Source organism: Notolabrus celidotus, chromosome 20 (genome assembly GCF_009762535.1).
Source record: "Notolabrus celidotus isolate fNotCel1 chromosome 20, fNotCel1.pri, whole genome shotgun sequence".
NCBI classification, from domain to species: domain Eukaryota; kingdom Metazoa; phylum Chordata; class Actinopteri; order Labriformes; family Labridae; genus Notolabrus; species Notolabrus celidotus.
In genome coordinates, this window is record NC_048291.1 from 2,494,570 (window position 1) to 2,522,559 (window position 27,990).

Here is a 27,990-nt window from a genome sequence, read left to right on the forward strand (position 1 = left end):
ATCCTGATTCAGTCTGAACTCAGTCTGTAGTCTGAGTAAATCTGCAGTCTGATAAACTCCCCGGATGTCGTACTGATTCAGGAACATGTCTCAGTCTGCAGTGGACCAGTCTGCCTCATGTACTGTTTCCCACAATGCACTTCTTTTTTTTTTTGGACAGTGGGAACTCAGTTTTTATGTGCTGTGAAAATTATCAAATTCCATATAAACCACTTCCTAACATTTTAAATCATAAATGATGCTAAAGAAGCAGTTCATCTATCAGCTGGGTCGTTGTTTACTTCCACTTTCTGAAACCAGAAATCCTGTGTTGTCTGACCCAGCATCCTGCAGACCAGATCCTGCAGACCAGATCCCCCGTGCAGCTACATTTAGATCAAACTACAAACCCCACTGCAATACATCCATAAATCAAACATGATCAATAAAAACAAACCTTGAGTCTCTCTGTCTGAATAAACAACAGCTGGGGGGTCATAGAAGTGACTTCACAGAAAGGTGGCACCACCGTGTGGCGATACCTGGTACTGCAACTGCATTACAACAACTATACTGTGCGTGTGTGTGTGCGTGCGTGCGTGCATGTGTGTGTGTGAGAGAAAAATCAAACACACCAGCCCCTCACTCTGATGATAAGTCCTTTTATTGGTGGACAAAACAGAAGTACAAAATATTATAAAGTACACACACACACACACACACACACACACACACATACACACACACACACTCACGCATGGTTTGGAGGTAAAAATCAACTTTCATCTTTCTGTGAATCTCTCTGAAAACAGTCTTTATTGTTGCTTTGGGTCTCTAGTTTTAATATTTAATAAATCAGATCCCCGGGTCGGTTTAAATTAATTAATTCACTCTGATTTATTTCCCTATAATTTCAGCTCCAAATAATGACTTCTCTTTGAAACTCAGGGTCTAAATCACCAGAGAGAGAACTTAATAAAGTTAAACATAGCTCAACCTTTCTTTAGATATGAGGTTATTTAATATGAAGCTGCTTCATGTTCAGTCCTCTCTCACTCTGAGCTCACACAGGAGCTGAACTCTGTCCGTCTTCAGCTCCTCAACACTGAACCTCCACATGTCCATCTGAGCCGCCATGATGCCAACTCTATAGTGACATCACATCCTCTTCTTCTTCTTCTGTGGTGTTAGTTGTTCCACCATGACAGCAGGCCCAGACCCGGCTCACAGATGGTCCCCTGAAACCAGATAAGAGGTTAGATACATAACAAAGACCACAAGATGGCAAAAACAAAGCTTAACATGTAGAGCTCCCCCTGCTGACTGTCTGCAGCATAGCTCATAAGCCCCGCCTCCTCCATGTTAACAGATGGGTCACGGCTCATAAGCCTCGCCTTCTGCCTGTTAACAGATGGGTCATGGGTCATAAGCCTCGCCTCCTCCATGTTAACAGATGGGTCATGGGTCATAAGCCCCTCCTCCTCCATGTTAACATATGGGTCATGGGTCATAAGCCCCGCCTCCTCCATGTTAACAGATGAGTCATTGGTCACAAGCCCCGCCTTCTCCATGTTAACAGATGGGTCATTGGTCACAAGCCCTGCCTCCTCCATGTTAACAGATGAGTCATTGGTCACAAGCCCCGCCTTCTCCATGTTAACAGATGAGTCATTGGTCACAAGCCCCGCCTTCTCCATGTTAACAGATGGGTCATTGGTCACAAGCCCCGCCTCCTCCATGTTAACAGATGTGACATGGGTCATAAGCCCCTCCTCCTCCATGTTAACAGATGTGACATGGATCATAAGCCCCTCCTCCTCCATGTTAACAGATGGGTCATGGGTCATAAGCCCCTCCTCCTCCATGTTAACATATGGGTCATTGGTCACAAGCCTCGCCTCCTCCATGTTAACAGATGGGTCATTGGTCACAAGCCCCGCCTTCTCCATGTTAACAGATGAGTCATGGGTCATAAGCCCCGCCTCCTCCATGTTAACAGGTGGGTCATGGGTCATAAGCCTCGCCTCCTCCATGTTAACAGATGTGACATGGGTCATAAGCCCCTCCTCCTCCATGTTAACATATGGGTCATGGGTCATAAGCCTCGCCTCCTCCATGTTAACAGATGTGACATGGGTCATAAGCCCCTCCTCCTCCATGTTAACAGATGGGTCATGGGTCATAAGCCTCGCCTCCTCCATGTTAACATAAAAAGAGTGGGTGTCACCTCCTGATTGACAGCTGTGGTGACCAATGAGGCTCCTGCAGCGCTGTGTGCTCCAGATTATGAGAGTAGAGGAAAAGTAACAAACACTAACCCAAGAGTCATTGAACGCATCACAGATGGGTCTTTAAAGTGTGTTCTTACGATCAAAGTGTACGGCGCCTCCTTCTTCTCCCTGCTGTCCTCGGGTGGCGGCACCGTGGACTGACCCGGTTGAGCCGGCGTGTCGGTGGCCGCAGCGGCCGGGCCCGTCGGCGACGTGTCCACGAAGATTTCATCCGTCACCCTGAAGCGGATCTCCTCTCCCTGGTCCATGTAGAGGTCGTGGGCTCCCTCGTCCGTCTCGTACTCCCAGAGCCAGACCTGCTCCGCTTCATCGCTGAGGCTGTGGTTAAAGATCCACTCAGTGACGTCACGATCAAAACATGAGACCACAGAGACCACGAGAGACCACGAGAGAGACGCACATGCAGAAAGACTACTTGAGAGTCTCGAGGTCTGGAGATAGAACATCTTTAACAGGCTTTAAGAGAGAGAGGTGGACTCTGTTATAACATCAGTCCTGGTTTCTGACCCTCACTCTGACTGAAGGAGGCTCTAATCACCTTCATCTCCTGTGAGAGAGACTGAAGTTCAGGATTTCAGGGACCACATTATCTTTCCCTCGTGAGTCTCAGGTCTACACTTTTCCCTCAGAGCTGATTTAACACTTCACCCTCCGGGCTCTGTGAAGTCCTGGTCTGGAGGTCCTACCTGCTGAACCTGCTCAGGTACTCTGTCAGTGTTCTGATGTAAAGGATACAACTTAGCGGGCTGCTGAAGCGACTCTGGAGGGATCAGGATGTCATCAAAGAAGCCCATGGTCACTGAAACACAGAGAGGGGTCAGTCAGAGAGGCCTCAGGGGGTCTGAGGACTCTCCATGTGCCCCCTTATTAAAGACCTGACATGCTCAGATCTCAGCAGCACTCAGAGACAAGATGGACTCAGACACGCTGAGAGGAACGGACGTACCATGGACTCCCTCCTGACTGCAGTACTTGATCTTACCGACGAGGATCTCATCCAGGAACGGGTGAAAAACCACGTACCTGAAGTGAACTGAGAGAGAGAGAGAGAGAGAGAGAGAGAGAGAGAGAGAGAGAGTTAGAGAGAGAGAGAGAGAGAGAGAGAGAGAGTTAGAGAGAGAGAGAGAGAGAGAGAGAGAGAACTTCAGACCTGACTGCAAACACAGCTTAAAGGTTTACATCATCATCATCATCATCATCTCTACCTTTAGTGTGTGACGCTCCGTCTCCAGGGAAAATGTAAGAGTCCTCCAGTTTGGTGATGTCGTACAGACAGATGCACAGACCGACTTTGTAGACCACCTGAGAGGAGAGAGGGGGGTCAGGTGAGACCGAGCAGACTCAGGTCAGGTGAGACCAGGCGGACTCAGGTCAGGTGAGACCGACAGACTCAGGTCCGGTGAGACCAAGTGGACTAAGCTCAGGTGAGACAGAGCGGACTCAGGTCAGGTGAGACAGAGCGGACTCAGGTCAGGTGAGACAAAGTGGACTAAGCTCAGGTCAGACCGAGCGGACTCAGGTCAGGTGAGACCTAGCGGACTCAGGTCAGGTGAGACCGAGCGGACCCAGGTCAGGTGAGACCGAGTGGACTCAGGTCAGGTGAGACCGGGCAGACTCAGGTCAGGTGAGACCGAGAGGACTCAGATCAGGTGAGACCGAGAGGACTCAGGTCAGGTGAGAACGAGCGGACTCAGGTCAGGTGAGACCGAGCGGACTCAGGTCAGGTGAGACCGAGCGGACTCAGGTCAGGTGAGACCGAGAGGACTCAGGTCAGGTGAGACCAGGTGGACTCAGGTCAGGTGAGACCAGGTGGACTCAGGTCAGGTCTATGATAACCACAGCTTCACAGAGAGAGTTCAGTACCTACATGACAACAGGGGACTCACCTGTACGTTCTCTAGGTCATACTCTAAAGATTCATGGCTTTAAATCAGAGTCCAGCTCACCCTGTCAGGAGACAAACTTACAGAATCACCTGATCCTCAGACCTGATCCTCAGGCCTGATCCTCAGACCTGATCCTCAGACCTGATCCTCAGATCTGGTCTCTGACTTAAAGAAACTAACATGTTTCAATCACTCTAACACACTGATCACTGTGACTCTATGAAGACATGAACACACACACACACACACACACACACACACCTTGTTGGCCAGCTTCTTGTTCAGCTCCTCAGAGATGGCTCCGTTCAGTTGTCTCTGAAAGTCCCACGGAGGGATCCTGACCGTGTCCACCATCTCCACCAACACGAACATGGTGCAGACTGAGACACACAGCTACACACACACTTACACACTTATTTACACACACTGATGTACACACACACACACACTCTCTCAGAGCTGTCCGCGAGCCTCTCTCGTGTTTCCGGTTTCAGGTCAACATGTTAGTTTAATCCTCGGAGACTAAAACAATTAAACTTATATTTAATATTTAATGTTTAATATTTAAATAAAGACATAAACAAGAGTCAGGAACCTCGGGCAGGGACTCATGTTGTCTCCATGTGAGCAGCAGAGCGCTTTACGGCCTGTCGTAAACCTTAAAGGGACAGTGCACAGGACCAGACCCGCTGTGTTATTATCAGTTATATTTATTGAAGACATTAAAACTCAGTCTATACCTGATAAAGTTCAATAATTATTATTACCTGGATGAACTTTACAGGTCACGGTGCCTTAAGAATGCAACAAAACATCCTCAGGGACAAATACACCCGGGACATCAGGAGATCCAGGACATCAGGAGATCCAGGACATCAGGAGATCCAGGACATTAAAGACCAGGACAAACAGGCTGAAGAAGAGATTTGATCCCAAAGCAATAAGTGCACTAAATACTAAATAATGCAATTTAAAATGGGACTGTGCAACCTTTGATCACTGACTGTTGAATGCTGTGTGTCTCTTGTTTTTATTTATTATTATTATTATTATTATTATTATTATTATTGATGTTTGTCTCCTGTTTTATGATTTTTTATCTTTGCACTGAAATGGGTCGCACTTCAATTTCGTTGTGCAATGACAATAAAGATAATTCTATTATATTAAAAATAAAAAATAGATCCTTCTCTGTTAACTCGATTATTAAATATGTTCTCATTACATCAGACAAATGTTCCTTCAGGGAATACAAACAAGAAACACTTTAAAGTTTATCCAGAGTGAAAATGTGAGGATGTTTTAGAATCATTAACCAAACTCTACACTCACAAAATTAATATTCAGACAAGTTATCTTATTTTATGTTCAAACAAAATGATTTAAAAATACAACTTTAGACACTCTCAAAAATAAATAATATAAATAAACACTGAAATGATGTAATCACTTTAATATTTTACTCAATTAAAACCTCTTGTGTCTTTTTGTTTCATTCTCACTTCTTATTTTAATGAACATTTTTCTTCAGGCAAACCTTCATCATTGAACTCACCTGTTGGTTGACTTTGTCTGATATTGATGTATTTAAAAAACATAAAGAATAACTCATTTGTATCAAAACCCTGATCAATAAAGTTCTGTAAAATAAATAAACAAACAAATAAATCACAATTTATTTACTTGTAGGTAGTTGATGTTGTTTAACTTTGATTTTTAATGTATTTAAAATAACAATAACAGTTATAATTGCATAGAAAAATTTAACTTTCTTCTTTATTTTTCACTTATTACATTTTTTTTTGTTTATATTTTTAAAAAGCATTTTGAACTCTGACTCAAATCTTTAATTTAGGAGCTCTTCAAAGTGACTGATCACTGAAACAGATAGTTATACATTGTCCTCTGCAGAGATTGTCCATGGGTCATATATTTGACTGTTATAATGAAGAGGGGAGGATTTAATTTACATGACTCACTGATCAAAGTCTGCAGAGAAATAAAGTCCACAGGGGGGCGCCACGACTTAAAGCTGCTGTGAGGGACTCTGAGTTGGTTGAGTTTGGCGCCCCCTTGTGGACGGAGATGTTCAATCTCCTCACAGCTCTGAAGACTGAGAGTGAATACAGACTCAGAGAGGAGGAGGAGGATAACTCAACGAGCTCATGATTAATGTCACAGAATAAACAACAACACGACGCCGTCTCTTTAAAATCTTTATTCATTTACTGATTCTGTAATCTGGAGCTTTAATCTCTGACGTTTGATCGACCTACGTTTTAAAATCAATAATATCTGAAACAGGAGAAATCATCATCAGCGGGTAAATATCTCAGTTATTATCTGAACACATGAAGCTGGATTAGTCCGTCCAGAGGAAGCTGAGCAAACACGAGGAGTCCCAAGTACAAAAACCATCACACCACGAGCATGCCGACACACAACACCTCCACCACTCTTTACAGGAGGAGCAAAACCAGAACCTGGAGGTGTGAACGGGGAACACGTCTCACATCAGGAGAGTTTAATATCAAACCTGCTGGACTCAGAGACATGTCTCTGTGCAGGATCAGATCTGAGGGGGACCGGCTCTGTGCAGGATCAGATCTGAGGGGGACAGGCTCTGTGCAGGATCAGATCTGAGGGGGACTCTGTACGTTCAGGAGGCATCTTTGGCTTAATCTGATGAGCAGTGTTTGAGCTTTAAGGGGAGACGATCTATGAACACATGAGTCTCTGTGAGGATTATTAAAGTCCACACAGACCGCTGCTCTGAACATTGAACTACAAACTCACAATCCATCCTCAGCTTCCTCAAACTCACTAAGCCTGCAGACGTCTACAATCACACACCTGTGCTTAAGACACGCCCACTTTCCACCTGTCACCTGTCAGCTGTGTGTGCAGCAGGTTATTAAAGACAGCAGAGAGGACGCAGAGACAGGCAGCATACAGCGTGTTTATAATCTCACATATAATCTAATAATCTAGGTTTATATACACACCTTCACTCGTCAGTTTATAATCTCATCATGTTCACACGAGGACGGAGGGACGAGCTCAGGACTCTTCATCTAAAGCCTCAACGTCAATGAAGACGAGACGGAAACTCTACATGATGAGGATGATGATGATGAAGAAGAGACGACAAGAACAACATCAAACATAGTAGCAATCCTTTCAAAATAAAAGTCTAAGTCGTGGATTAATCCTGAATCTTACAGTCTGACGCCTCAGAGTGAAGAGTCTACAGTGAAGGACATCTAAACCTGTCTGTACTCTACAAAGTGCCAGAGTCCAGGGAGGACGCTAAGTTGTGCGTTAGTTTAAGAGGACAGCAGGCCGTCTCGTGGAACCAACGTCAGCCTGAGACTGACACGGGAATCGTCTCTCCTCTCTCATCGCATGAAACAGACGAGCAGAGACGACGTTTCATCTCTCTGCAGGATCAGCCGTGTTTACATCAGAGCTTTTATTAAAGGTGACATATCATGCAAGATCGACTTTTTAATGGTTCTCTACCTGAAATATGTGTCCCTGTCTACAAACCCCCTGAAAAGTAAAAGAATCCATTCTGCCCCTGTTCTGATTTCTCCACCTTTCTGTAAATGTGTGCTGAAACCAGCCGTTTCAGTTTTCAGTGTTTTTCATACGTCACAACGCCATCCGGTCTGTAACAGGAAGTCAGAGCTCGGAGCTTGTTCAGCCCATAGACTGTATAAAATACAACTCAACCCCTCCTCCGTTTTTCATTCCCTGCACACATGTGTGCTAACAAGGAGCTTAGGAGGGAGGCATGCTAGTTGTAGGCTGTCTTAATAAACACAAAGGTCGGTTTGACTCCCCACGTCTGCAGATTTGAAGATCTAGTGGATGATTTTTAGTTTTCATGGAAAAGTGCTAGCGCTAGTTAGCATAGCCACATAGTTACATGTTCGTAGCTGTGTACCAAGACACATTAGATCAACGTGCTGGACAGCCGAGGCCACACCCACTTCCTGAGGGGGCGTGGTCAGAGAGCTCATTCTTATTTAAAGGCACAGACACAGAAAACAGCCTGTTCTGTGCAGGGCTGAAAAAGAGGGGTTTACAGGCAGACCAGAATCTGATTTCAAAGTGTTTTTATGAACAATAACCTTTAAAGACATGTTTTGGGGACCTCTTAGACCAATATATGTTGATGAAAAAGGGCATGATATGTCACCTTTAACGTGGAGTCTGTCTCCACAAACATCAGGCCAGGTTTGGATCCATGAGCCGGCCTGCCGAGAGCGACAGAGAAGAGGCGAGCAGAGAGGAGCAGACGGGTCGATGTTAATGTGAAGGAATGATGGAGAGACACACGCAGAGAAAACACGGAGAGAGAGAACGATGGAGAGACAGTCAGGACGGTGTTTCGGTGTTTCCAGTGTCGATGAAAATCTAAACTATCAAGTTAATCAAGACGCCAGGTAGCTTCTCTCACCTCAGGTGGCTAACGGCGAGCTAAAGGCTAACTGCAGCCTGAAGCATGAGACATCATCACAAGTACAGACTCAGAGAGACATGAGGACACAGGTGATGTTAAAGTGAGGCGTGCTTCTATCAGGAACACACTGCTACACACACACACTGAGCTTCAGGTGTGTGTGTGTGTGTGTGTGTGTGTCACTCTGCCTGTTGTCTGGGAGAGCTTCACAGTAATCCTGTCTGTGCGTGAGCTTGTGTGTACGTGTGTGTGCGCTTTTCATCTGTACAGCGACCTTTGGTGTGTGTGTGTGTGTGTGTGTGTGTGTGTGTGTGTGTGTGTGTGTGTGTGTGTGTGTGTGTGTCAGTCTCTAAACAGTCATGTGACCATCGAGCGTTCCCTCCGTCTCCTCCACATCAAGGCCCCTCGATGGCCCCCTTCAGGCCCCGCCTCCTTCCTCCATCGACCAATCACTGCAGCTCCTTCATCCTGTTGAGGGCGGAGCCGGCCTGGAACCACTCGATCTGCGTCTGGTTGAACGTGTGGTTGAGAGAGATGGCGTCCTGGTTGCCGTCGCTGTGTTTGATGACGGCGGTCAGAGGCTGGAGGGAAAGAGAGAGAGAGAGAGAGAGAGAGAGAGAGAGAGTGATTCTCCTCCTCCCACAGATCCTTCATCCCTCGCTCTCAGGACGCTGCTCACCTTTCCAGGAGCGAACGACTTCAACCCGGTGATGGAGATCTTGTCGTCGGGGCGGATCTTGTCGTAGTCTTTGGGTTCGGCGAAGGTGAGCGGCAGCAGGCCCTGCTTCTTCAGGTTGGTCTCTGTGGACACACATCACACTCTTCATCATGTGGGAGGAGCCACAGAGGGCGTGTGATACAGGTGACATCATCACAGCTGATCACCTGAGTCTGTTATCGATCAGCTGTCTTTATAAATCAAACATCAGAGAATAAATCCGTTTGATCTATAGGAACATCTCGACATGAAGACACATCAGACTTCCTCCTCTGACGCTCTGAGAGGAGGATGCTCTGACCCTCTGACGCTCTGACACTCACCGTGGATTCTGGCGAAGCTCTTGACGATGATGGCGCGTCCTCCGAGGTGTCGCGGCTCCAGGGCGGCGTGCTCTCTGCTGGACCCCTCCCCGTAGTTCTCGTCTCCAACCACCACCCAGCTCTCTCCGTTAGCCTGGAGGGGACCGAGAGACAGAGACAGAGGCAGAGAAGGAGAAGAGGTTAAAGTCAGTGATGCTGAGGTGATGAGACAGATGAGGGGAACATGAAACATTAATAAAGTTTACATGAAGAGGATTTTAAGTTTAGGAGCGTTGCAGAAAGCTCTCAAAAACCTGGCCCCGACTTACCTCCGCTACCTCCTTCATGAATACACTCCCTCCTGCTCCCTCCGCTCAACCTCTGCTGGACTACTAACAATCCCACCGTGACGCCTCAGTACCATGGGACCCCGAGGCTTTAGCTGTTCAGCACCCAGACTCTGGAACTCTCTCCCCCCACACATAAGACAGTCGGACTCCATCACATCATTCAAATCCCAACTCAAAACTCACCTGTTCAAACTGACATATTCACTCTAACTGGACTCTCTGCACTTCACTAGTTCTTATTTTAGTTCTATCTATTATCAGAGAACAGACGTTACTCTCATCAACGACACAGAGGAGACTGAAACACCTGGAATCAATGCTCTCTCTTAAAAAGACCGGTTTCAGGGAGGTGAAACTTTGAGTTAGTTTGTGTTGTGGTTGAAGTATTTATCCCCATCAGAGGAGAGACTCAATCAGCTGTTTATTCACCGCTCTGTGCATGAAGCCTCTCAGCATCCTGATCCTCAAACAGGACCACAGAGCGTCAGAGGCTCCCTGCAGGAGGAGCATCTGCAGAGCTCGCCATGTTAGCAGGAAGTGTTTAGTAAACATCACTGAGGGCTCAACTGTGATTCTTCCTCACCTTGTAGTGGCGAGCCACGTCCGGCACGCCCCCGTACTCTCCCGTCAGCTGGTTCTTCACCTTGTTGACGGCCTCGTTCTCAATGTTCACCGCGCCGATCAGAAGGTTGTTGGAGATGTTGTCAAGGTGACCGCGAAACTTCAGCCACGGACCGGCGGCACTGATGTGATCCGTTGTACACTTTCCCTTCACCTGAAGGAGACGAGGAGAGGAGAGGAGAGGAGAGGAGAGGAGAGGAGAAGAGAGGAGAAGAGAAGAGAAGAGAAGAGAGGAGAGGAGAGGAGAGGAGAGGAGAGGAGAGGAGAGGAGAGGAGAGGAGAGGAGAGGAGAGGAGAGGAGAGGAGAGGAAGAGGAGGGGTCAGTAGTTTCCTTAAAGAGAGAGCTGAGACTTTCAGATCTTTACTCAAAGCTGAAACATGAGGTAAATAAAGATGGAGTCGGTCTGAGGTGATGTCATCAGCAGGATGGCGTGCAGTGAGGATGGCGTGCGGGGAGCTGGGTTCATGATTCTGGTTCTGATGGAGAGAATCAGAAGGAGCAGCAGCCTCTCACCTTGATGAGGACCCTCAAGTCCTCCAGGTCTCCTCCGCTCCACCTGTCAAAGGGCTCCAACAGCTGCAGGCGGTTACTGGAGGGGCTCACGTCCACCTGAACCACCACAGAGGAAGAGATCAGACTCAACTTGGACCTGAAGAAGACCCGCCCCCTCCTGCCTGGTTCATGTGCAGCTTCTGAAGATCAGACTCAGTATGTGGACAGTTTTAAACTCACCATGACCGAGCCGCCCTCTGCTGGGGGGTGCTGGTAGGTGTCCTGACCCGGGTCGAAGTCTTTGGAGGGGAGCTCGTCCCCGGTGGGCGGCTCCAGCTTGAACTTCTCTCCACTCGCGGAGGTCAGGTAGTCGGTCTCTGGGTTGAAGTTGAGAGTCCCGGCGATCGCCATGGCCGTGACGATCTGCATCACATGAGGACAGGAGAGCATTTACCATCCTGCTGCACCATGATGATCGATGTGAGCTGCAGGTCTGAGCCTCTGACTTTAACACGTCTCTGTTAAATCTTCTCTGAGAGCGTCGTGTCGTCACTCTTACCTCAGGAGACGTGACGAAGGCGTGCGTGGCCGGGTTGGCGTCGTTCCTGGCGGTGAAGTTTCTGTTGAAGGACGTGACGATGGTGTTCTTCTCTCCTTTCTTCACGTCTTTTCTGAGGAGAGTCAGAACCACGTGTTAGTCTGATCCACGTCTCAGAGGGACATGTGATCAGGTTTATATCAGAGTTAAAGCTGCTGGACCTCTGACTCTATGAAGAGTAGACCTCTCTGTCTAACATGTTCAGGTGAAGTCTGTGAGATCAGGAGAGACTTCATGAGGACCAGTGGGGATGTTAGCCTTAAAGTTAGACCTTTATCTTTACTGCTGATCCTGCTCAGAGTCAGACAGGACTATGAGAGGACACCAGAGCGTCTGTATCCTAACCCCTCCATGACTGATCTGAGGCTCAGCTGGTCTCTACAGGTGCAGAGCGTACCTGTCCCACTGTCCGATGCAGGGACCACAAGCGTTAGCGAGAACGATTCCCCCGACGTCGCTCAGGATCTTCGCCTGAAACAGAAACACGACGAGTCTTCATCTCTTTGAGTCTCATAAAATAAACGGTACGAGTCTCTGATGGAACGCAGAGCTGACTCACGTATCCGTCTCTCTCGATGGTGGCTCGGATCTGCTCTGACCCCGGAGTGACTGTGAACTGGGCCTTACACTTCAGACCTTTATCCAGAGCCTGCTGAGCCAGAGACGCCGCTCGGCCCATATCCTCATAACTGGAGTTAGTGCAGCTGCCGATCAGACCTGAGGGATGGAGAGGGAGAGGGAGAGGGAGAGAGAGAGAGAGAGAGAGAGAGAGAGATGGATCAGGATGGATTCTGGACATCTCATGTCTGACATTAAAAACAAACCTCTCTGTTATTGATCCATCGTCTCTGACTTCAGAGTCTTGATTCTGTGATCACTGAAACCTGATGGATCATATCGGATCAATAACTGAGCTTCATGTTTCTGCAGATTCAACATCAGAGAGATAATAACGCTGTGTTTTAAATACTGACCCACTTTGACCTCCAGGGGCCAGCCGCTCTTCTTGGCGATCGCCCCGATGTCGGACACCGGGTGAGCCAGGTCCGGGGTGAACGGCCCGTTGATGTGAGGCTTCAACTGAGAGAGGACGGGACACACAGAGAGGGTCAGGAGACCTGATAGATCCTGGTCTCTAAGAGGAGGAGGAGAATGAGGAGGAGGAGGAGGAGGATCTAGAGGATTAGAAGGATGTGGAGGAGGATGATGATGAGGAGGAGGAGGAGGAGGAGGAGGAGGAGGAGGTGGAGGAGGAGGAGGAGAAGGATGTGGAAGATGAGGAGGAGGAGGAGGATTAGAAGGATGTGGAGGAGGATGATGAGGAGGAGGAGGAGGAGGAGGATGAGGATGATGAGGAGGAGCAGGAGGAGGATGAGGATGATGAGGAGGAGGACGAGGAGGATGAGGAGGAGGATGAGGATGATGAGGAGGAGGAAGAGGATGAGGATAATGAGGAGGATGAGGATGATGAGGAGGATGAGGATGATGAGGAGGAGCAGGAGGAGGATGAGGATGATGAGGAGGAGGAAGAGGATGAGGATGATGAGGAGGATGAGGAGGAGGATGCGGAAAATGAGGAAGAGGAGGAGGATGAGTCTGTCCCTGGTCTCACTGAGCAGGATCCATGTGTCTGATGAGACTGTCTGACTCACCTCGCTCAGGTTGATCTCCACCACCTGGTCGTATTCACAGTTCTTATCCGGGACCAGGTCTTCTTGGAACTGATCGGCTAAAGAGGCGATCTCTGAGAGGAGGAGGAGGAGACAAAGATGAAGGACAGTGATGAAGACTAAACACAGAGACAGAGACACAGAGACTGACTCACCTCCACGGCCCGTCTTCTCCATGTAGGTCTTCATGCGGTGGTTGTACGGGAAGACCGACGTGGTGGCTCCGATCTCCGCCCCCATGTTACAGATCGTAGCCATCCCTGCAGGACGAGAGTGAGACCATCAGAGACTCAGAGGGAGGACGTGACGTCTCCGTAGAGGGACGTGCGTGCTCTGCAGGTCTTAATGGATGCATGTGGTCCTCACCTGTGCAGGAGATGGAGTCCACTCCGGGCCCGTGATACTCCACGATGGCTCCGGTTCCGCCCTTCACAGTCAGGATACCGGCCACCTTCAGGATCACGTCCTTCGGAGACGTCCAGCCAGACAGGCTTCCTGTGAGCTTCACCCCGATCACCTGCAGGACCAACACACGGGCTTTACCTCTGAAGAGGAGAGCTCAGTGTCTGAAGGGGAATCTGAACCGATGAGGTTTAAAGTTTTCAGGGACTCACATTCGGACACTTCAGCTCCCAGGGGATCCCAGCCATGACATCCACGGCGTCAGCTCCGCCCACGCCGATACAGATGGAGCCCAGCCCGCCCCCGTTAGGAGTGTGGGAGTCTGTGCCGATCAGCATCACCCCGGGGTAGGCGTAGTTCTCCAGGATGATCTGTCCACAGAGAGAGACGGTTACACAACACTCCCTCAGGACTGTGGACACGTTCTGGTCCAAACAGAGCCGGACCAGAGGCCGGATTCATCACAGACGGATACAGAGTCTCACTGGAGCCTCACAGAGCCTGTTATTCATAAACTCTTTATTGATAACAGAGTGTGAACCCGGCATTCAAGAAGTCCTCTGCAGCCTGATCTAAACCTGTACCTGATGGATGATCCCTGATCCAGGTTTCCAGAAGCCGACTCCATATTTTGCAGCAGCTGTTGCCAGAAAGTTGTAGACCTCCTCGTTCACATCCTGATTGAAGGAGAGATCAGAGGATCAGGATCAGAGGATCAGGATCAGAGGATCAGGACCAGAGGATCAGGACCATGATCAGACAAATTAAAAATAAACATGCAGAGGTACAGTCCTGGGTTCAGATCTGCACACTGCAGGTCGCTCCTCTCTCTCCTCCTAGTTCCTCCTGATCCCTCCTCTTACCTCTCAATAAAACAATGAAGATAATAAAGACATGAACAGTCTTAAAGAAGGTTAGTAAGAAGATAAATATGAAGCCAGTCCTTAAGTTTAAAGATGTGATTCCTCCTGGACTCACAGTTACGAGGTTACCCAGAATATTGAATCAGATTTAAACCTGCACAAACTAAACTAACTACAAGCTTCTAAAGTTTAAACTAAACTCTCTCTGAATCTTCTCACTGCAGAGAAATAAACCCTCCAAAAATAAAATCAGAGAGTCGTAATGAATCCTCTACAGAGCGTCATGATGATATCTGAACATCAAGTTTAATCAGATAAATATAGAAACTTAAACACAGGAGAGAGAGAGGAGGGACACGTTCTGATCCAGTAAACCAGAGCGTCTGAGGACGGATCAAAACGCTCCTCGTCGGCTCACAGGCTCTCAGTCCTCCTCTGGTTTCTGGCTTCTCCTCACTGAGACCAGGTCCTCTCTGGACCTGAACCAGCAGCTCACCGAGTTTAATCGTTCTCTCTCGTGTCCGTGTCTACGACTGAAACCATCTTTATTTAGATTCAGTCTGTACGTCAGGATTTATTCAGCAGAGAGGACAAGAGCGCGTAGGTAACAGAGAACCATATCTTTGTTTTCTCAAAGTTCACCTGACGGGACCTCATCCTTCTCATCCACCTCCTCATCCACCTCCTCATCCACCTCCTCATCCACCTCTTCATCCTCCACATCCTCCTCATCCACCTCCTCATCCACCTTCTCATCCTTCTCATCCACCTCATCATCCACCTCCTCATCCACCTCTTCATCCTCCACATCCTCCTCATCCACCTCCTCATCCACCTTCTCATCCTTCTCATCCACCTCCTCATCCTCCTCATCCCTCTCATCCACCTCATCATCCACCTCATCGTCCTCATCCACCTCCTCATCCTCCTCATCCACCTCCACATCCTCCTCATTCACCTCCTCATCCTCCTCATCCTCCTCCTCCTCATCCACCTCATCCACTTCCTCATCATCCTCATCCTCCTCCTCATCCTCCTCATCCACCTTATCCTCCTCATCCACCTCCTCATCCTCCTCATTGTCCTCATCCACCTCCTCATCGTCCTCATCCTCATCCACCTCCTCATCCTCCTCATCCTCCACATCCTCCTCATTCACCTCCTCATCCTCCTCATCCTCCTCCTCATCCACCTCATCCACTTCCTCATCATCCTCATCATCCACCTTATCCTCCTCATCCACCTCCTCATCGTCCTCCACATCCTCCTCATTCTCCTCATCCTCCTCCTCATCCTCCTCCTCCTCCCCATCATCCTCATCCACCTCCTCGTCCTCATCCTCCACATCCTCCTCATCCTCCTCATTCTCCTCCATCCTCCTCATCCACCTCCTCCTCATCCTCATCCACCTCCTCATCCTCCTCATCCTCCTCCACATCCTCCTCATCCTCCTCATCCACCTTCTCCTCATCTTCCTCATCCTCCTCCTCATCCTCCTCATTCTCATCATCCTCATCCACATCCTCCTCATCCTCCTCATCCTCCTCATCCACCTCCTCCTCATCTTCCTCCTCCTCCTCCTCATCCTCCTCATTCTCATCATCCTCATCCACATTCTCCTCATCCTCCTCATCCACCTCCTCCTCAACCTCATCCACCTTCTCATCTTCCTCATCCTCCTCCACATCCTCCACATCCTCCTCATCCTCCTCATTCTCATCATCCTCATCCACCTCCTCCTCATCTTCCACATCCTCCTCATCCACCTCATCTCCTCATCCTCCTCCACATCCTCCTCATCCTCCTCCTCCTCTTCCTCATCCACCTCCTCATCCTCCTCATCCTCCTCCACATCCTCCTCATCCTCCTCCACATCCTCCACCTCCTCCTCATTCTCCTCATCCTCCTCATCCACCTCCTCCTCATCCTCATCCACCTCATCCTCCTCATCCACCTCCTCATCCTCCTCATCCTCCTCCACATCCTCCACCTCCTCCTCCTCATCCTCATCCTCCTCATCCTCCTCATCCACCTCCTCATCTTCCTCATCCTCCTCCACATCCTCCTCATTCTCCTCCTCCTCCTCATCCTCCCCATCATCCTCATCCACCTCCACATCCTCCACATCCTCCACATCCTCCTTCTCATCTTCCTCATCCTCCTCCGTCTCCACTCACCTTGGCCCGCTGCAGGTCCTGGACTCCTCCGATCTGAGCCTCGATCAGGTGATCACAGTGGATGGTGGAGGGAACGGCGACCCTCGGGAGGCCGCTGCTGATGAACTGAAGCATCGCCATCTGAGCCGTGGCGTCCTGCATGGCCACGCGGTCCGGACGCAGGCGCAGGTACGTGCGGCCGCGGTCGATCTCCTGCCCCGCCGGGTCGTCCAGGTGACCGTACACGATCTTCTCGGACAGAGTGAGAGGCCTGGCGAGCCTGAGGGGGCGGAGTCAGGGAGAGGATGGCGTTAGAATAAAGTGGAGTTTATAGGATCAGTTTCAGGTTCTTATCAACAACGTGTTTCTACATCTTACACCTGAACTCATCTGAAGTCTCTCTCGTCTGAGAGTCTGTCTCACCTGAGTCCTGATGAAGTCCTGAACCCTGAAACTAACCGCTCCTCTGACGGACACAAAGACTCTCTGGGTTCTGGACTACAGAGAGGGCTAGGTTTAGAGAGAGGAGCACTGGGACACCTGAAGCTGGCTCCCTGCTGTGTGGTCCTCACTCTGAATGTCACCTGGCCTACCTGGTCTACCTGATCACCTGGTCTACCTGGTCACCTGGTCTACCTGGCGCTGAGACGGACAGCAGCAGAGCTCAGGGGACAAACTGTAACAGAGAGTTCATGTGAGAGGGAGACACTGACCTCCTTCGCACGGTCTGGATGTTCTGGTGCATCTTCTCATAGTTGATGCTGGAGCCGGGCTCAAAGCGGCTCATGGACACCCTGGCCTTGGCGCTGAAGGCTGCGGAGACATGAAACCGCCTCGCCCCGGTTCCAAGGGCCAGCTGATGGGGACACAGAGGAGAGATTAAAGCTTTAACACCAAAAACTAAACTTCACTGTGAAGCTAAGGACTCACTTTAAATCATACAAATCATTGAACTGAACCACGAGGCTCTGGATCTGTTTCCGGTCTCAGAGGAGGCTGAAGTCAGTCTGAAGGTCTGAACCCTGTCCAGAGTGAGACTGCTTCACATTACAGAGACCTTAAACCCGCCTCCCTCACGTGTTTTATTTCTTTACGTTGATTCTGTGGAAAATCACTGAGCTCAGAGGACACGGGGTGAAAGGTCGTCTGATCACAGAGACACTCAGCTGTCTGTAAAGGTGGATGTAGTCACCTGTAGTCTTCTCTCCTGTCAGTCAGAACAAACACTAACCTGTCACTGAGAGTCTCTCTCTACAGAAACTCTGCTCAGTCGTCTTTATACTCAGACAGTTTGTGGATCCAGAGAAGCTTCACCTGAACAGAGTCTCTTAGATCAGCAGGTTCCAGGTGCAGGTGTGGGAGGAGCTTGTTTGAATACACAGGTTGTTCTAATGTCAGCGCTGCGCTCTGATCTCTCTCAGGTACTCAGACACAGGAGCTCACAGCTGAAGATCCTTTATGTCTTATTTATAAAGAGTTAATATAACAACATGTTTTACTTCCTGTTTTTAAAACACACAGAGAAAGACTTCAGTTTGTTGATTTAAGATGAACTAAAGATGATTTCTTTCACTGTAAGTCACAGACCGCTTTTTCATTCATTATTTTTATTTTAACTATATATTATATTATTGTTATTTTTAATGCTTTAACTTAATTCTAACTATCTTAATGTATTGTTTTAATCACATTACTTTATTTATTTTATTCATTGTATTTCATTTATTGTAATTAGCATTAAAGTCTTTATTTATACATCAGGTTTTATTTTTATTATAATTTAATTTTTTTTTATTGTTTTTATTCAATATAGAGCCCTTTAATTAAGATCTGAATCAATACAGGTTGATTGATCAATAACATCCTGAGAAATAAAAAAAATGTTTTATATTCAAATATTAGATTTAAAGTAAATTCACCTGAAGACTGAAGGCAGGTTAAAAACTGAGGCTCAGATTAACGATCATTAATAATATTAATGATCAGTGATGGAGGTCATGTGATGGAGGTCATGTGATGGAGGTCAAGTGATGGAGGTCATGTGATGCAGGTCATGTGATGGAGGTCATGTGATGGAGGTCAGGTGATGCAGGTCATGTGATGGAGGTCATGTGATGGAGGTCAGGTGATGCAAGTCAGGTGATGCAGGTCATTTGATGGAGGTCAGGTGATGCAGGTCAGGTGATGGAGGTTACGTGATGGAGGTCAGGTGATGGAGTTCAGGTGATGCACGTCAGGTGATGCACGTCAGGTGATGCAGGTCAGGTGATGCACGTCAGGTGATGCAGGTCAGGTGATGGAGGTCAGGTGATGCAGGTCAGGTGATGCAGGTCAGTTAATGCAGGTCAGGTGAGGGAGGTCTGGTGATGCAGGTCAGGTGATGGAGGTCAGGTGATGCAGGTCAGGTGATGTAGGTCAGGTGATGCAGGTCAGGTGATGCAGGTCAGGTGATGCAGGTCAGGTGATGGAGGTCAGGTGATGGAGGTCATGTGATGCAGGTCAGGTGATACAGGTCAGGTGATGCAGTTCAGGTGATGCAGGTCAGGGGATGGAGGTCAGGTGATGCAGGTCAGGTGATGCAGGTCAGGTGATGCCGTCAGGTGATGTAGGTCAGGGGATGGAGGTCATGTGATGCAGGTCAGGTGATGGAGGTCAGTTGAGGGAGGTCGGGTGAGGGAGGTCAGGTGAGGGAGGTCAGGTGATGCAGGCCAGGTGATGCAGGCCAGGTGATGGAGGTCAGGTGATGGAGGTCAGGTGATGCAGGTCAGGTGATGCAGTTCAGGTGATGGAGGTCAGGTGATGGAGGTCAGGTGATGGAGGTCAGGTGTGTGTCCAGGTGAGCTCCTCTAACTGCGCATTAAACTCGTCACCTTGTGTTCACCTTGATGAGGTCATTCAGTAACAGAGGTTTTATCATACCGACGGTGTGATGACGTAATGCCCCGGTGTATCGGTGATGTTTGTTAGCGCGCTGCTGTCAGGAGTCATCCGAGGACACGGTGACCCGCGAACAGCAGCTTGGATCTTTCGTCCACATTGACCCACCTGAATCCTCCACGAGACCCGGAGACTGAGGCACGCGACAGAAAGCACCTGTGCTCAGCTTCCCGCGCGGTGACAGGAAGTGACAGACTTTGTGAAGGTGAAAGAAACGTCTTCTTACCTGCAGCCTGGAGACAGTCAGACAGTAAGACGCCATTTTGCTTAGAGACAGAGAGAAGAATGTCGCCGAGATGTGACGTCATCAGATAACAGTCTGATAATATTATTATGAGCGACTTCATATCACTTTAAATATCTTTATATATATTTATATATCTTTATATAACTTTATATCACTTTAAACATCTTTAAATAACTTTATATCACTTTATATATCTTTATATATATTTATATCACCTTAAATATCTTTATATATCTTTATATATCTTTATATAACTTTATATATCTTTATATATATTTATATATCTTTATATAACTTTATATATCTTTATATATATTTATATCACTTTATATATCTTTATATAACTTTATATAACTTTAAATATCTTTGTATATCTTTGTATATATTTATATCACTTTATATATCTTTATATATCTTTAAACATCTTTATATATCTTTATATATCTTTATATATCTTTATATAACTTTATATCACTTTATATCACTTTAAATATCTTTATATATCTTTATATATATTTATATATATTTATATATCTTTACATAACTTTATATCACTTTAAATACCTTTATATATCTTTATATATATTTATATCACTTTAAATATCTTTATATATCTTTATATATCTTTATATATCTTTATATAACTTTAAATATCTTTATATATCTTTATATATATTTATATATATTTATATATCTTTACATAACTTTATATCACTTTAAATATCTTTATATATATTTATATATCTTTATATATACTTATATCACTTTATATATCTTTATATCACTTTATATATCTTAATATAACTTTGTATCACTTTATATCAGCTGTTTTCATGTTATATTATATATCTGTACAGTCTGTTATACTTTATATTTACAGGCTATGTTGTACTCAAATATATTTAATAGTGCAAATGTTTGATTTCAGACTGAGCTGAGCTGTAAGATTTTACCTTAGTCTATATTAATATTATTATTATTATTATTATTATTATTATTAATATTATTATGGAGCGTCTTCTTATCAGCGATATTCATGTTATATATTTATACAGGCTAAGTTAACTCCATGTTATAGTGTCAATGTTTACAGAAGGTTTGATTTCAGACTGAAACTATCATCAAACTGCAGATTGAACTCTATTATTTGAATCTCTCTCAAACCCCTCTTTATGTTTCCTGATTCACTCATTAATGATTGTAAAGCTAGTTAAAAAAAACTCTCATTATTATAGATTGATATAAAAAGGTTAAATATAAAACGTCTTTGTGTCACTTTATATAAACAAACGCTGCGTCTGTAAAATAAAAAAAGAGCTCAGAGGTGAAGAGAGAAAATATGAACATGTGAAATAAACACAGATACTTGTTCCTTTATGCAAAACACACCGACAGTAAATGTCATGCAAATCATGCAACTGCAACATCTGTAAAGAGTATGTTTCTACACATTCTCTATCAATCAATCAATCAATCAATCAATCAAGCTTTATTTCAAAAAGCTTCACAGCGACCGAAAACAAGAAACAGAAATAAAATAATGGAAAAACATTAGAATATAAAAATGGATTTTAAAATAGAGACTAAAACAATAAAATGTGTGTAATTAAGAAAAGTTAAAGCGTCAAATAGAATAAAAAAAGGGTGAGGATAAGAGTTGAAGATAAAATAAAGGCTAGAAATATTCTTAAAATGAGTAGATAAATAATAGAAAACAGTTAAAATAAATAAAACTAGATCTCAGAGACACACACACTGTGCCTTTAACTTCATTTAGTGTCTGCTGTTTGAAAACATTCCTGTTACCTGTAAGATAATAAACTGTAAAACAAACTTTCCTAAACTGTAGACCAACCAAGATGAGAAGCATCACAGAGGCTGACATCCTGTAAGTGTGTGTGTGTGTGTGTGTGTGTGCGTGTGTGTGTGTGTGTGTGTGTGTCAGCCTGCACCTGTGCAGCTCCGACATGCAGACAGCAGAGGAGCAGGAGGAAGAAGTGAAGACTCAGCTACAAACATTTACATTAATGACAACCCTCCAAACGTTACAGGACACACTGAAGCCCTGCAGCGTGTGGTGGTGCTCAGCAGGTGTTTATTATTACAGGCCCCGTGTTTAATATTTCACCATCCTAACTTTACTGTGAATCATGCACGGACATAAAATCACATGAAATATAAAGGATGGATGACTCTAGAACTTCATGCATCATTTTAAATCTGGATCATGGGTTGAGAAACATTAGTTGATGATATATCTACAAGTCAGGGTCATTTTTCTCACATAGTATTTTCTGTTGTGTCTCCTGATGTGTTCATGTTGTCTGACAGTATTGAACATATTCCTGTTGTTGTTGTTGTTGTTGTTATTGATGCGTGTGCTCAGAGCTCTGGATCATTCATGTTGTCTGTCAGTATTTATCATATATTGATCAGGTGTGTTGTAGTTGTTGTTATTGTTATTGTTGTTGTAGTTATTGTTGTTGTTGTTGTTGGTTGTGGTGGTGGCGGTGGTGGTTGTGGTGGTGTGTGTGTGTGTGTGTGATCAGAGCTCTGGGTGTTCATGTTGTCTGTCAGTAATGATTGATCCGGTGTGTTGTAGTTGTTGTTGTTGTTGTTGTTGTTGTTGTTGTTGTTATTGATGAGTGTGTGATCAGAGCTCTGGGTGTGTTCATGTTGTCTGTTAGTATTGATCATACATTGATCAGTAGTGTTGATGTTGATGTTGTTGTTGTTGATGATGTTGATGTTGATGTTGATGTTGTTGTTGTTGTTGTTATTGATGAGTGTGTGATCAGAGCTCTGGATGTGTTCATGTTGTCTGTTAGTATTGATCATGTATTGATAAGGTATGTTGTTGTTGTTGTTGTTATTGTTGTTATTGATGAGTGTGTGGTCAGAGCTCTGGATGTGTTCATGTTGTCTGTTAGTATTGATCATGTATTGATAAGGTATGTTGTTGTTGTTATTGTTGTTGTTATTATTATTGTTGTTATTGTTGTTGTTTTTATTATTATTGTTGTTATTGTTGTTGTTGTTGTTATTGTTATTGTTGTTATTGATGAGTGTGTGATCAGAGCTCTGGATGTGTTCATGTTGTCTGTTAGTATTGATCATGTATTGATAAGGTATGTTGTTGTTGTTGTTGTTGTTGTTGTTATTATTGTTGTTATTGTTGTTGTTGTTGTTGTTGTTATTGATGAGTGTGTGATCAGAGCTCCGGGTGTCATCAGGCCTGTTTGAAGTGTGATTGTGTAAAACATAATAAACCCACACAGAGCACGTGTTCTTCATCCAATCCTCCATGTACCTGCTGTGCATCATTTAGTGATGAACGTCATTTCCCAGAATCCCTCAGTGACAGTCCGGCCTCTGCAGCAGCTGATTGGACGCTGCAGCCCGGCAGCACGCGGGTCCTCCCCCAGCTCAGCCAATCAGCGCTCTGTTGCTATCACGGTTTATATTTTTAGCAGAGTGTTCAGCACGAGAGGAACTACAGAGATCCATCCGCAGGGTAAAGTAGACCCCGCTGTGAGCAGGCGTGTTTGTGTGAGGACTGAAGGGACACATGAGCTGTGAGGTGTCCTGGGCTCTTTCCAGGACAGACTGTGGAGGGACACCTGAGCAGGTGAGAGAGCTCTGACGTGTTTTCACTGATTCTATATTTAAAGGTTCATTAAAACACAATCTGCTCATAGTAATGGATTTATTTATTGATCAACAGGAGGACGGATCACTAACCCGAGAGATCAGGAGGAGAATCAAGCAGCAGCAGTAGAAGATGGAGAAAGTAGTCCCTGCCGTCACGGGCGTGTGGGCGAGTCACAGTGTATAAATACGCCGGGTTGTCAAACAGCAAAGTTTCCCCGGACCCTCCATGCAAAGTGTCAGCAGAGCACAAACTGTCCAACATCCAGACCTGAGAGGACAGAGTCCGCTGCTCAGAGACCCCCCAGGATCCACGACCAGGTTCCTGAAGGTCACCCACGAAACACCGCGGCGATAAATCCGCGTCCGCACGAGCCTGAAGGGAATAAACACGCAGGAGCTCGAGCTCTGCATTCACACAGAGAGGTGAGCATCATATACAGCTGTGCATGCAGAGGTGTTAAAATCACACACCTGAGAGGATGTGTGTGTGTTTGTGTGTGTGTGTATATATATGTGTGTGTGTCAGTGTGTGTGTGTGTGTGTGTCGGTGTTTTTATTCTAGAAGCTCTGCTGCCTGAATGACCGCACTGAGTCTGAATTAAAGGCACACTCGGCTTTTTTGTTGTTGTTCTGGTTGGTTCAGATCTCCTCTGTAGACCTCAGAGGCTGTCACCTTCATGTTCCTCTGTGTGGACACTGTCGGGTTGTTTATGATGAGGAGGGGCTCTCCTCTTCCTCTCCTCTTCCTCTCCTCTTCCTCTCCTCTTCCTCTCCTCTTCCTCTCTGTGGATGCTGCTCACCTCATTACCTTTCATTTGCATGGAGGTGCGTTCACGTGCATGCCAGCTCAACCTCTCTGCTCTGGTGCCTTGTGACTAACATATGGCAGTAATCTGCAGGTAGACCTGTTACCTGATTGTCTCACACACACATACACACACACACACACAAACACACACACACACGACCATGGAGGATGCTCAGTCTCACGATACTCCTGGTGAGACTCTGATATTTGGTGTTTGTTGATGTGCATCATATTCAGTCAGATGTCTTAAAGGAGACAGAGACCCAGAGAGAGAGAGAGAGACCGTGTCCCTGTAAGAACTAGCAGGTCTCTCTGTCTCTCCTCACTTTAATGATGATGGTGATCAGAGACACTTTGGTCTCTTTTTGAAGCTCCACCAGTCTGCAGGATCCCTGAGGATCCCTGAGGACCTGCTGCTCAGAGCCGGGGCAGGTCGTGGAGGCTTTGCAGCACACGGAGCCACGCTTCAGCTGGGATAATGAGACCATGTAAACAAAAATAGCACCACAGATGCAGCTGAGCTCCGACAGGCCTGAGAGCCGAGGAGCAGAGGAGCAGTCAGAGACATGCTGAGGTGTGTGTGTGTGAGCATTCAGAGACACGCTGAGGTGTGTGTGAGAGCATTCAGAGACACGCTGAGGTGTGTGTGAGAGCATTCAGAGACACGCTGAGGTGTGTGTGAGAGCATTCAGAGACACGCTGAGGTGTGTGTCTGTGGACAGGTTCAGGGTTTCTAATGTTCAACGGTTTCTCCTGAAGCGTTAATCTGCTCACGTTCACGCTGAGCGGCTCCTCGTCATTGGATGACATTGGATGTTACTGTTTTTATAACAGGAGCGTTGAGATGCAGCAGCTGTGTGTAGTTAGTGTGTGTGTGTGTGTGTGTGTGTGTAGTGATGATGATGATGATGATGATGATGTTGTGCAGGTGAGGGACTCTCCTGTGCTCACGTCTCCTCCCACAGCTTCAGGAGCTGCTGACGAGTTTCTCCACAGTATTTACCCCCCCCCCCCCTCCTCCTCCTGATCCCTCAATGTCACCTCCTCACGTGACGGGGAATGTAAATGTGGCGGTGAGCGGCGAGCGTGGCGGCGTGCAGCTTCTCTGTAATAACATTAGAATTGTCTTTAATCGGAGCGTCTCTATTCTTAGTGTCTGAATCTCCATCTGGCAGAGAGAGAGAGAGAGAGAGAGAGAGAGGGAGAGAGGGAGAGGAGATTGTTTGTGTGTGCCTGCGTACGAGGGGGAGGGGAGGCTCACGTGCAATGCATGGTGGGAAATGATGTTCAGTGAGGTCCCCGTTCTGCCATTTTCCTCTTCCTCTGTGATTCCTGTTGGTCTCTCTGTAATCTGTGAGTCAGTCAGACTCTGAGGGAGCGTGTTTTTGGCGTTAGCAGGAGGCGCTCCGTGGGATCAGATTCAGATTATAAAGGATTTATGGAGGCCACAACACGGCATCTGTTCCTCCATCAGGGCGCCCTGCAGACCAGGGAGCAGAGTAATACAGATCAGACCTGAAGAGGAAGTTTAACAGCACGTCTGTTCATCCTGCTCAGAGAGAGGTTCCTCCTCTGAGGACTCTGATGTGACACAGAGACTCTGCTGGATCACCTCTGTGTAAATAACTGAGACAGTTTAATATGATCCATTATAAAACCAGTCTGGATCATGTTAGTCCTCACAGGGGGACACAGAGACGTCTCTCACCTGAGGATTAGACTTAGACTGGACCTGTCAGCAGCTCTCTTCAGGGTGAACGTATGAAATGATGCTTCATGATGAATCTGTGTTCAGGTCTCTGTGACCCTCAGACCCTCACACCCTGCAGGTCAGAGGGTCTGAGGATCAACAGAGAGATCTTCTCCTCCCTCTGGTTCTCTCTGGTTCTCACCTGTCCTGTTCTCTCTCCTCAGGTTGGACCTGAGACCCCACAGAGACCAGCAGACGTCCTGCACCTCATCCTCCACGATGTTGACTCTACAGGACTCTCACAGTTTACAGTAGACCAGAGGACGGACTCCCTGCGACAGCTCCCAGCATCCTCTCTGCTCTCGCCGCGGCGCCCGCCCGCGTCAGTCATGCATCTGGAAGTGAAGGTCGCCCTGAACTTCATCGTGTCCTACCTGTACAACAAGCTGCCTCGCCGCCGAGCCGACCTGTTCGGCGAGGAGCTGGAGAGGATACTGATGTCACGTTTTGAGGGTCACTGGTACCCTGAAGCCCCGCTAAGAGGCTCCGCCTTCCGCTGCATCCACCTGGGAGCGCCACGGGACCCGGTGGTGGAGCTGGCCGCCAAGAGGAGCGGCCTGGACACGGAGGAGGTGCGTGCAAACGTTCCTGCAGAGCTCAGCGTGTGGATCGACCCCTACGAGGTGTCCTACCAGATCGGGGAGAAGGGGGCGGTGAAGGTCCTGTACCTGGAGGATCCTCCGGGTCTCGGCTGTGACCCGGAGCGGGCGGAGGGCGAGGGGAAGGGAGACGTGGAGGCGGAGGAAGCCAAGAGTCTGGGCTTCAACCCGGACGCTCAGGTGTTCGTTCCCGTGGGGAGCCAGGTGTCGCCCTCCCTCCTGCCGTCGCTCTCCAGTTCCCCCACGCCGCTGTCGGCCCCGCCGTGCCCCGCCCTCTTCAGCTACCCCAGCTCCAGCACGCCCACTGACCCCGCCGTCCACTCCTCCAACACCTCCACCCCTTCCCCACCCAGCGGTGGCGTGCCCTACCTCGCCACCCAGCAGCCAGCCTCCGCCATCCCCGCCGCCCGCCCTCAGCCCATCACCTTCACCACCGCCAGCTTCGCCGCCACCAAGTTCGGCTCCACCAAGATGAAGAAGTGCAGCGGGGCTGGGTCCTCGGCCGGCGCCGCCGTGGTCATCCCGCCCGCTCAGAGGATGCTGACCCGCTCTCCCACGACCATCTCCGCCCCCGAGCTGCTGAAGCACAAGCCGCTGTCTCTGTCGCTGCACTCGCTCGTGGCGCCCATCGCCAGCCAGCTCTCGCCCAACGCCAAAGAGTTTGTGTTCCCGGGTTCCCCGGGCCCCCTCTACTTTGATGCCGACAGCCAGCCCATGCAGCCCCACGCCAGCCCGTTCCAACCCCCCCACGCCGTCAGCGCCCACCCGTCCTTTGACCCCTTCTCCAGCCCGCCGCCCGCTCAGAGCGTGGGCATCATCGGCAGCGGCGGAGGAATCCCGTTCATGGAGAAGCCGCCATTTGTCGAGGGTTTAGGAAGCTACAACCTGCAATACCCGAACCAGTCCTTCCAGCCCGTGGTGCTGGCTAACTGAGCCTCCGGGTGACGGAGGAGACGGCGTGAAGGGCGGAGCTGCTCGCCATGTTTTCAGTTTCTAACAGTTAGTTTCACGACGAGGACTCAAAGTGGTCCCTGTGTTTGTTTTGATCCTGATCCTGAGTCCAGCCTCCTGTTGGTCTTACTCATCTCTGTGTGGGCGTGGATGGAGGGTGGGCGTGGATGGAGGGTGGGCGTGGATGGAGGGAGGGCATGGATGGAGGGAGAGCGTGGATGGAGGGAGAGCGTGGATGGAGGGAGGGCTT

General features: G+C 47.6%; 3 protein-coding genes across 3 annotated transcripts; 1 reads left to right on the top strand and 2 right to left on the bottom strand.

The window, feature by feature from the left end:
• Positions 1 to 776: 776 nt before the first annotated feature.
• polr3h (polymerase (RNA) III (DNA directed) polypeptide H) lies at positions 777 to 4,801 on the bottom strand. The gene is made up of 6 exons (XM_034710507.1): positions 4,418 to 4,801; positions 3,476 to 3,572; positions 3,217 to 3,303; positions 3,006 to 3,069; positions 2,348 to 2,582; positions 777 to 1,217 (listed from the first exon to the last, which is right to left on the bottom strand). Exons 1-6 carry the CDS (start codon positions 4,526 to 4,528, stop codon positions 1,167 to 1,169), a joined length of 645 nt encoding a protein of 214 aa, XP_034566398.1. The 5' UTR covers positions 4,529 to 4,801; the 3' UTR covers positions 777 to 1,166.
• A 1,558-nt stretch (positions 4,802 to 6,359) lies between these two features.
• On the bottom strand, positions 6,360 to 20,026 carry LOC117831705 (aconitate hydratase, mitochondrial-like). The gene is made up of 18 exons (XM_034710505.1): positions 19,961 to 20,026; positions 17,511 to 17,653; positions 16,819 to 17,077; positions 14,363 to 14,455; positions 13,991 to 14,149; positions 13,743 to 13,893; positions 13,532 to 13,636; positions 13,359 to 13,450; positions 12,681 to 12,786; positions 12,266 to 12,423; positions 12,104 to 12,177; positions 11,668 to 11,779; positions 11,349 to 11,531; positions 11,130 to 11,225; positions 10,578 to 10,769; positions 9,666 to 9,798; positions 9,304 to 9,425; positions 6,360 to 9,205 (listed from the first exon to the last, which is right to left on the bottom strand). Exons 1-18 carry the CDS (start codon positions 19,994 to 19,996, stop codon positions 9,074 to 9,076), a joined length of 2,346 nt encoding a protein of 781 aa, XP_034566396.1. The 5' UTR covers positions 19,997 to 20,026; the 3' UTR covers positions 6,360 to 9,073.
• On the top strand, positions 19,601 to 27,948 carry LOC117831706 (protein Tob2). The gene is made up of 4 exons (XM_034710506.1): positions 19,601 to 19,984; positions 23,452 to 23,609; positions 23,706 to 24,055; positions 26,355 to 27,948. The coding sequence occupies exon 4, from the start codon at positions 26,520 to 26,522 to the stop codon at positions 27,720 to 27,722; it is 1,203 nt and encodes a 400-aa protein (XP_034566397.1). The 5' UTR covers positions 19,601 to 19,984; positions 23,452 to 23,609; positions 23,706 to 24,055; positions 26,355 to 26,519; the 3' UTR covers positions 27,723 to 27,948.
• Positions 27,949 to 27,990: the final 42 nt, after the last annotated feature.

Bases quoted from the DNA above. Each gene is read 5' to 3' on its own strand.
- LOC117831706 (XM_034710506.1), top strand. From the start codon at position 26,520: ATGCATCTGGAAGTGAAGGTCGCCCTGAACTTCATCGTGTCCTACCTG.
- LOC117831705 (XM_034710505.1), bottom strand. From the start codon at position 19,996: ATGGCGTCTTACTGTCTGACTGTCTCCAGGCTGCAG. The intron at 11,780-12,103 runs GTACGCTCTGCA...GACTCTCCTCAG, and splicing joins TGCATCGGACAGTGGGACAG to AAAAGACGTGAAGAAAGGAG. The intron at 10,770-11,129 runs GTGAGAGGCTGC...CGTCTCCTTCAG, and splicing joins ACTTGAGGGTCCTCATCAAG to GTGAAGGGAAAGTGTACAAC.
- polr3h (XM_034710507.1), bottom strand. From the start codon at position 4,528: ATGTTCGTGTTGGTGGAGATGGTGGACACGGTCAGGATCCCTCCGTGG. The intron at 3,573-4,417 runs GTGTGTGTGTGT...CTCTCCTCTCAG, and splicing joins ACAAGAAGCTGGCCAACAAG to GTGGTCTACAAAGTCGGTCT. The intron at 3,304-3,475 runs GTAGAGATGATG...TCTCTCTCTCAG, and splicing joins CGGAGCGTCACACACTAAAG to TTCACTTCAGGTACGTGGTT.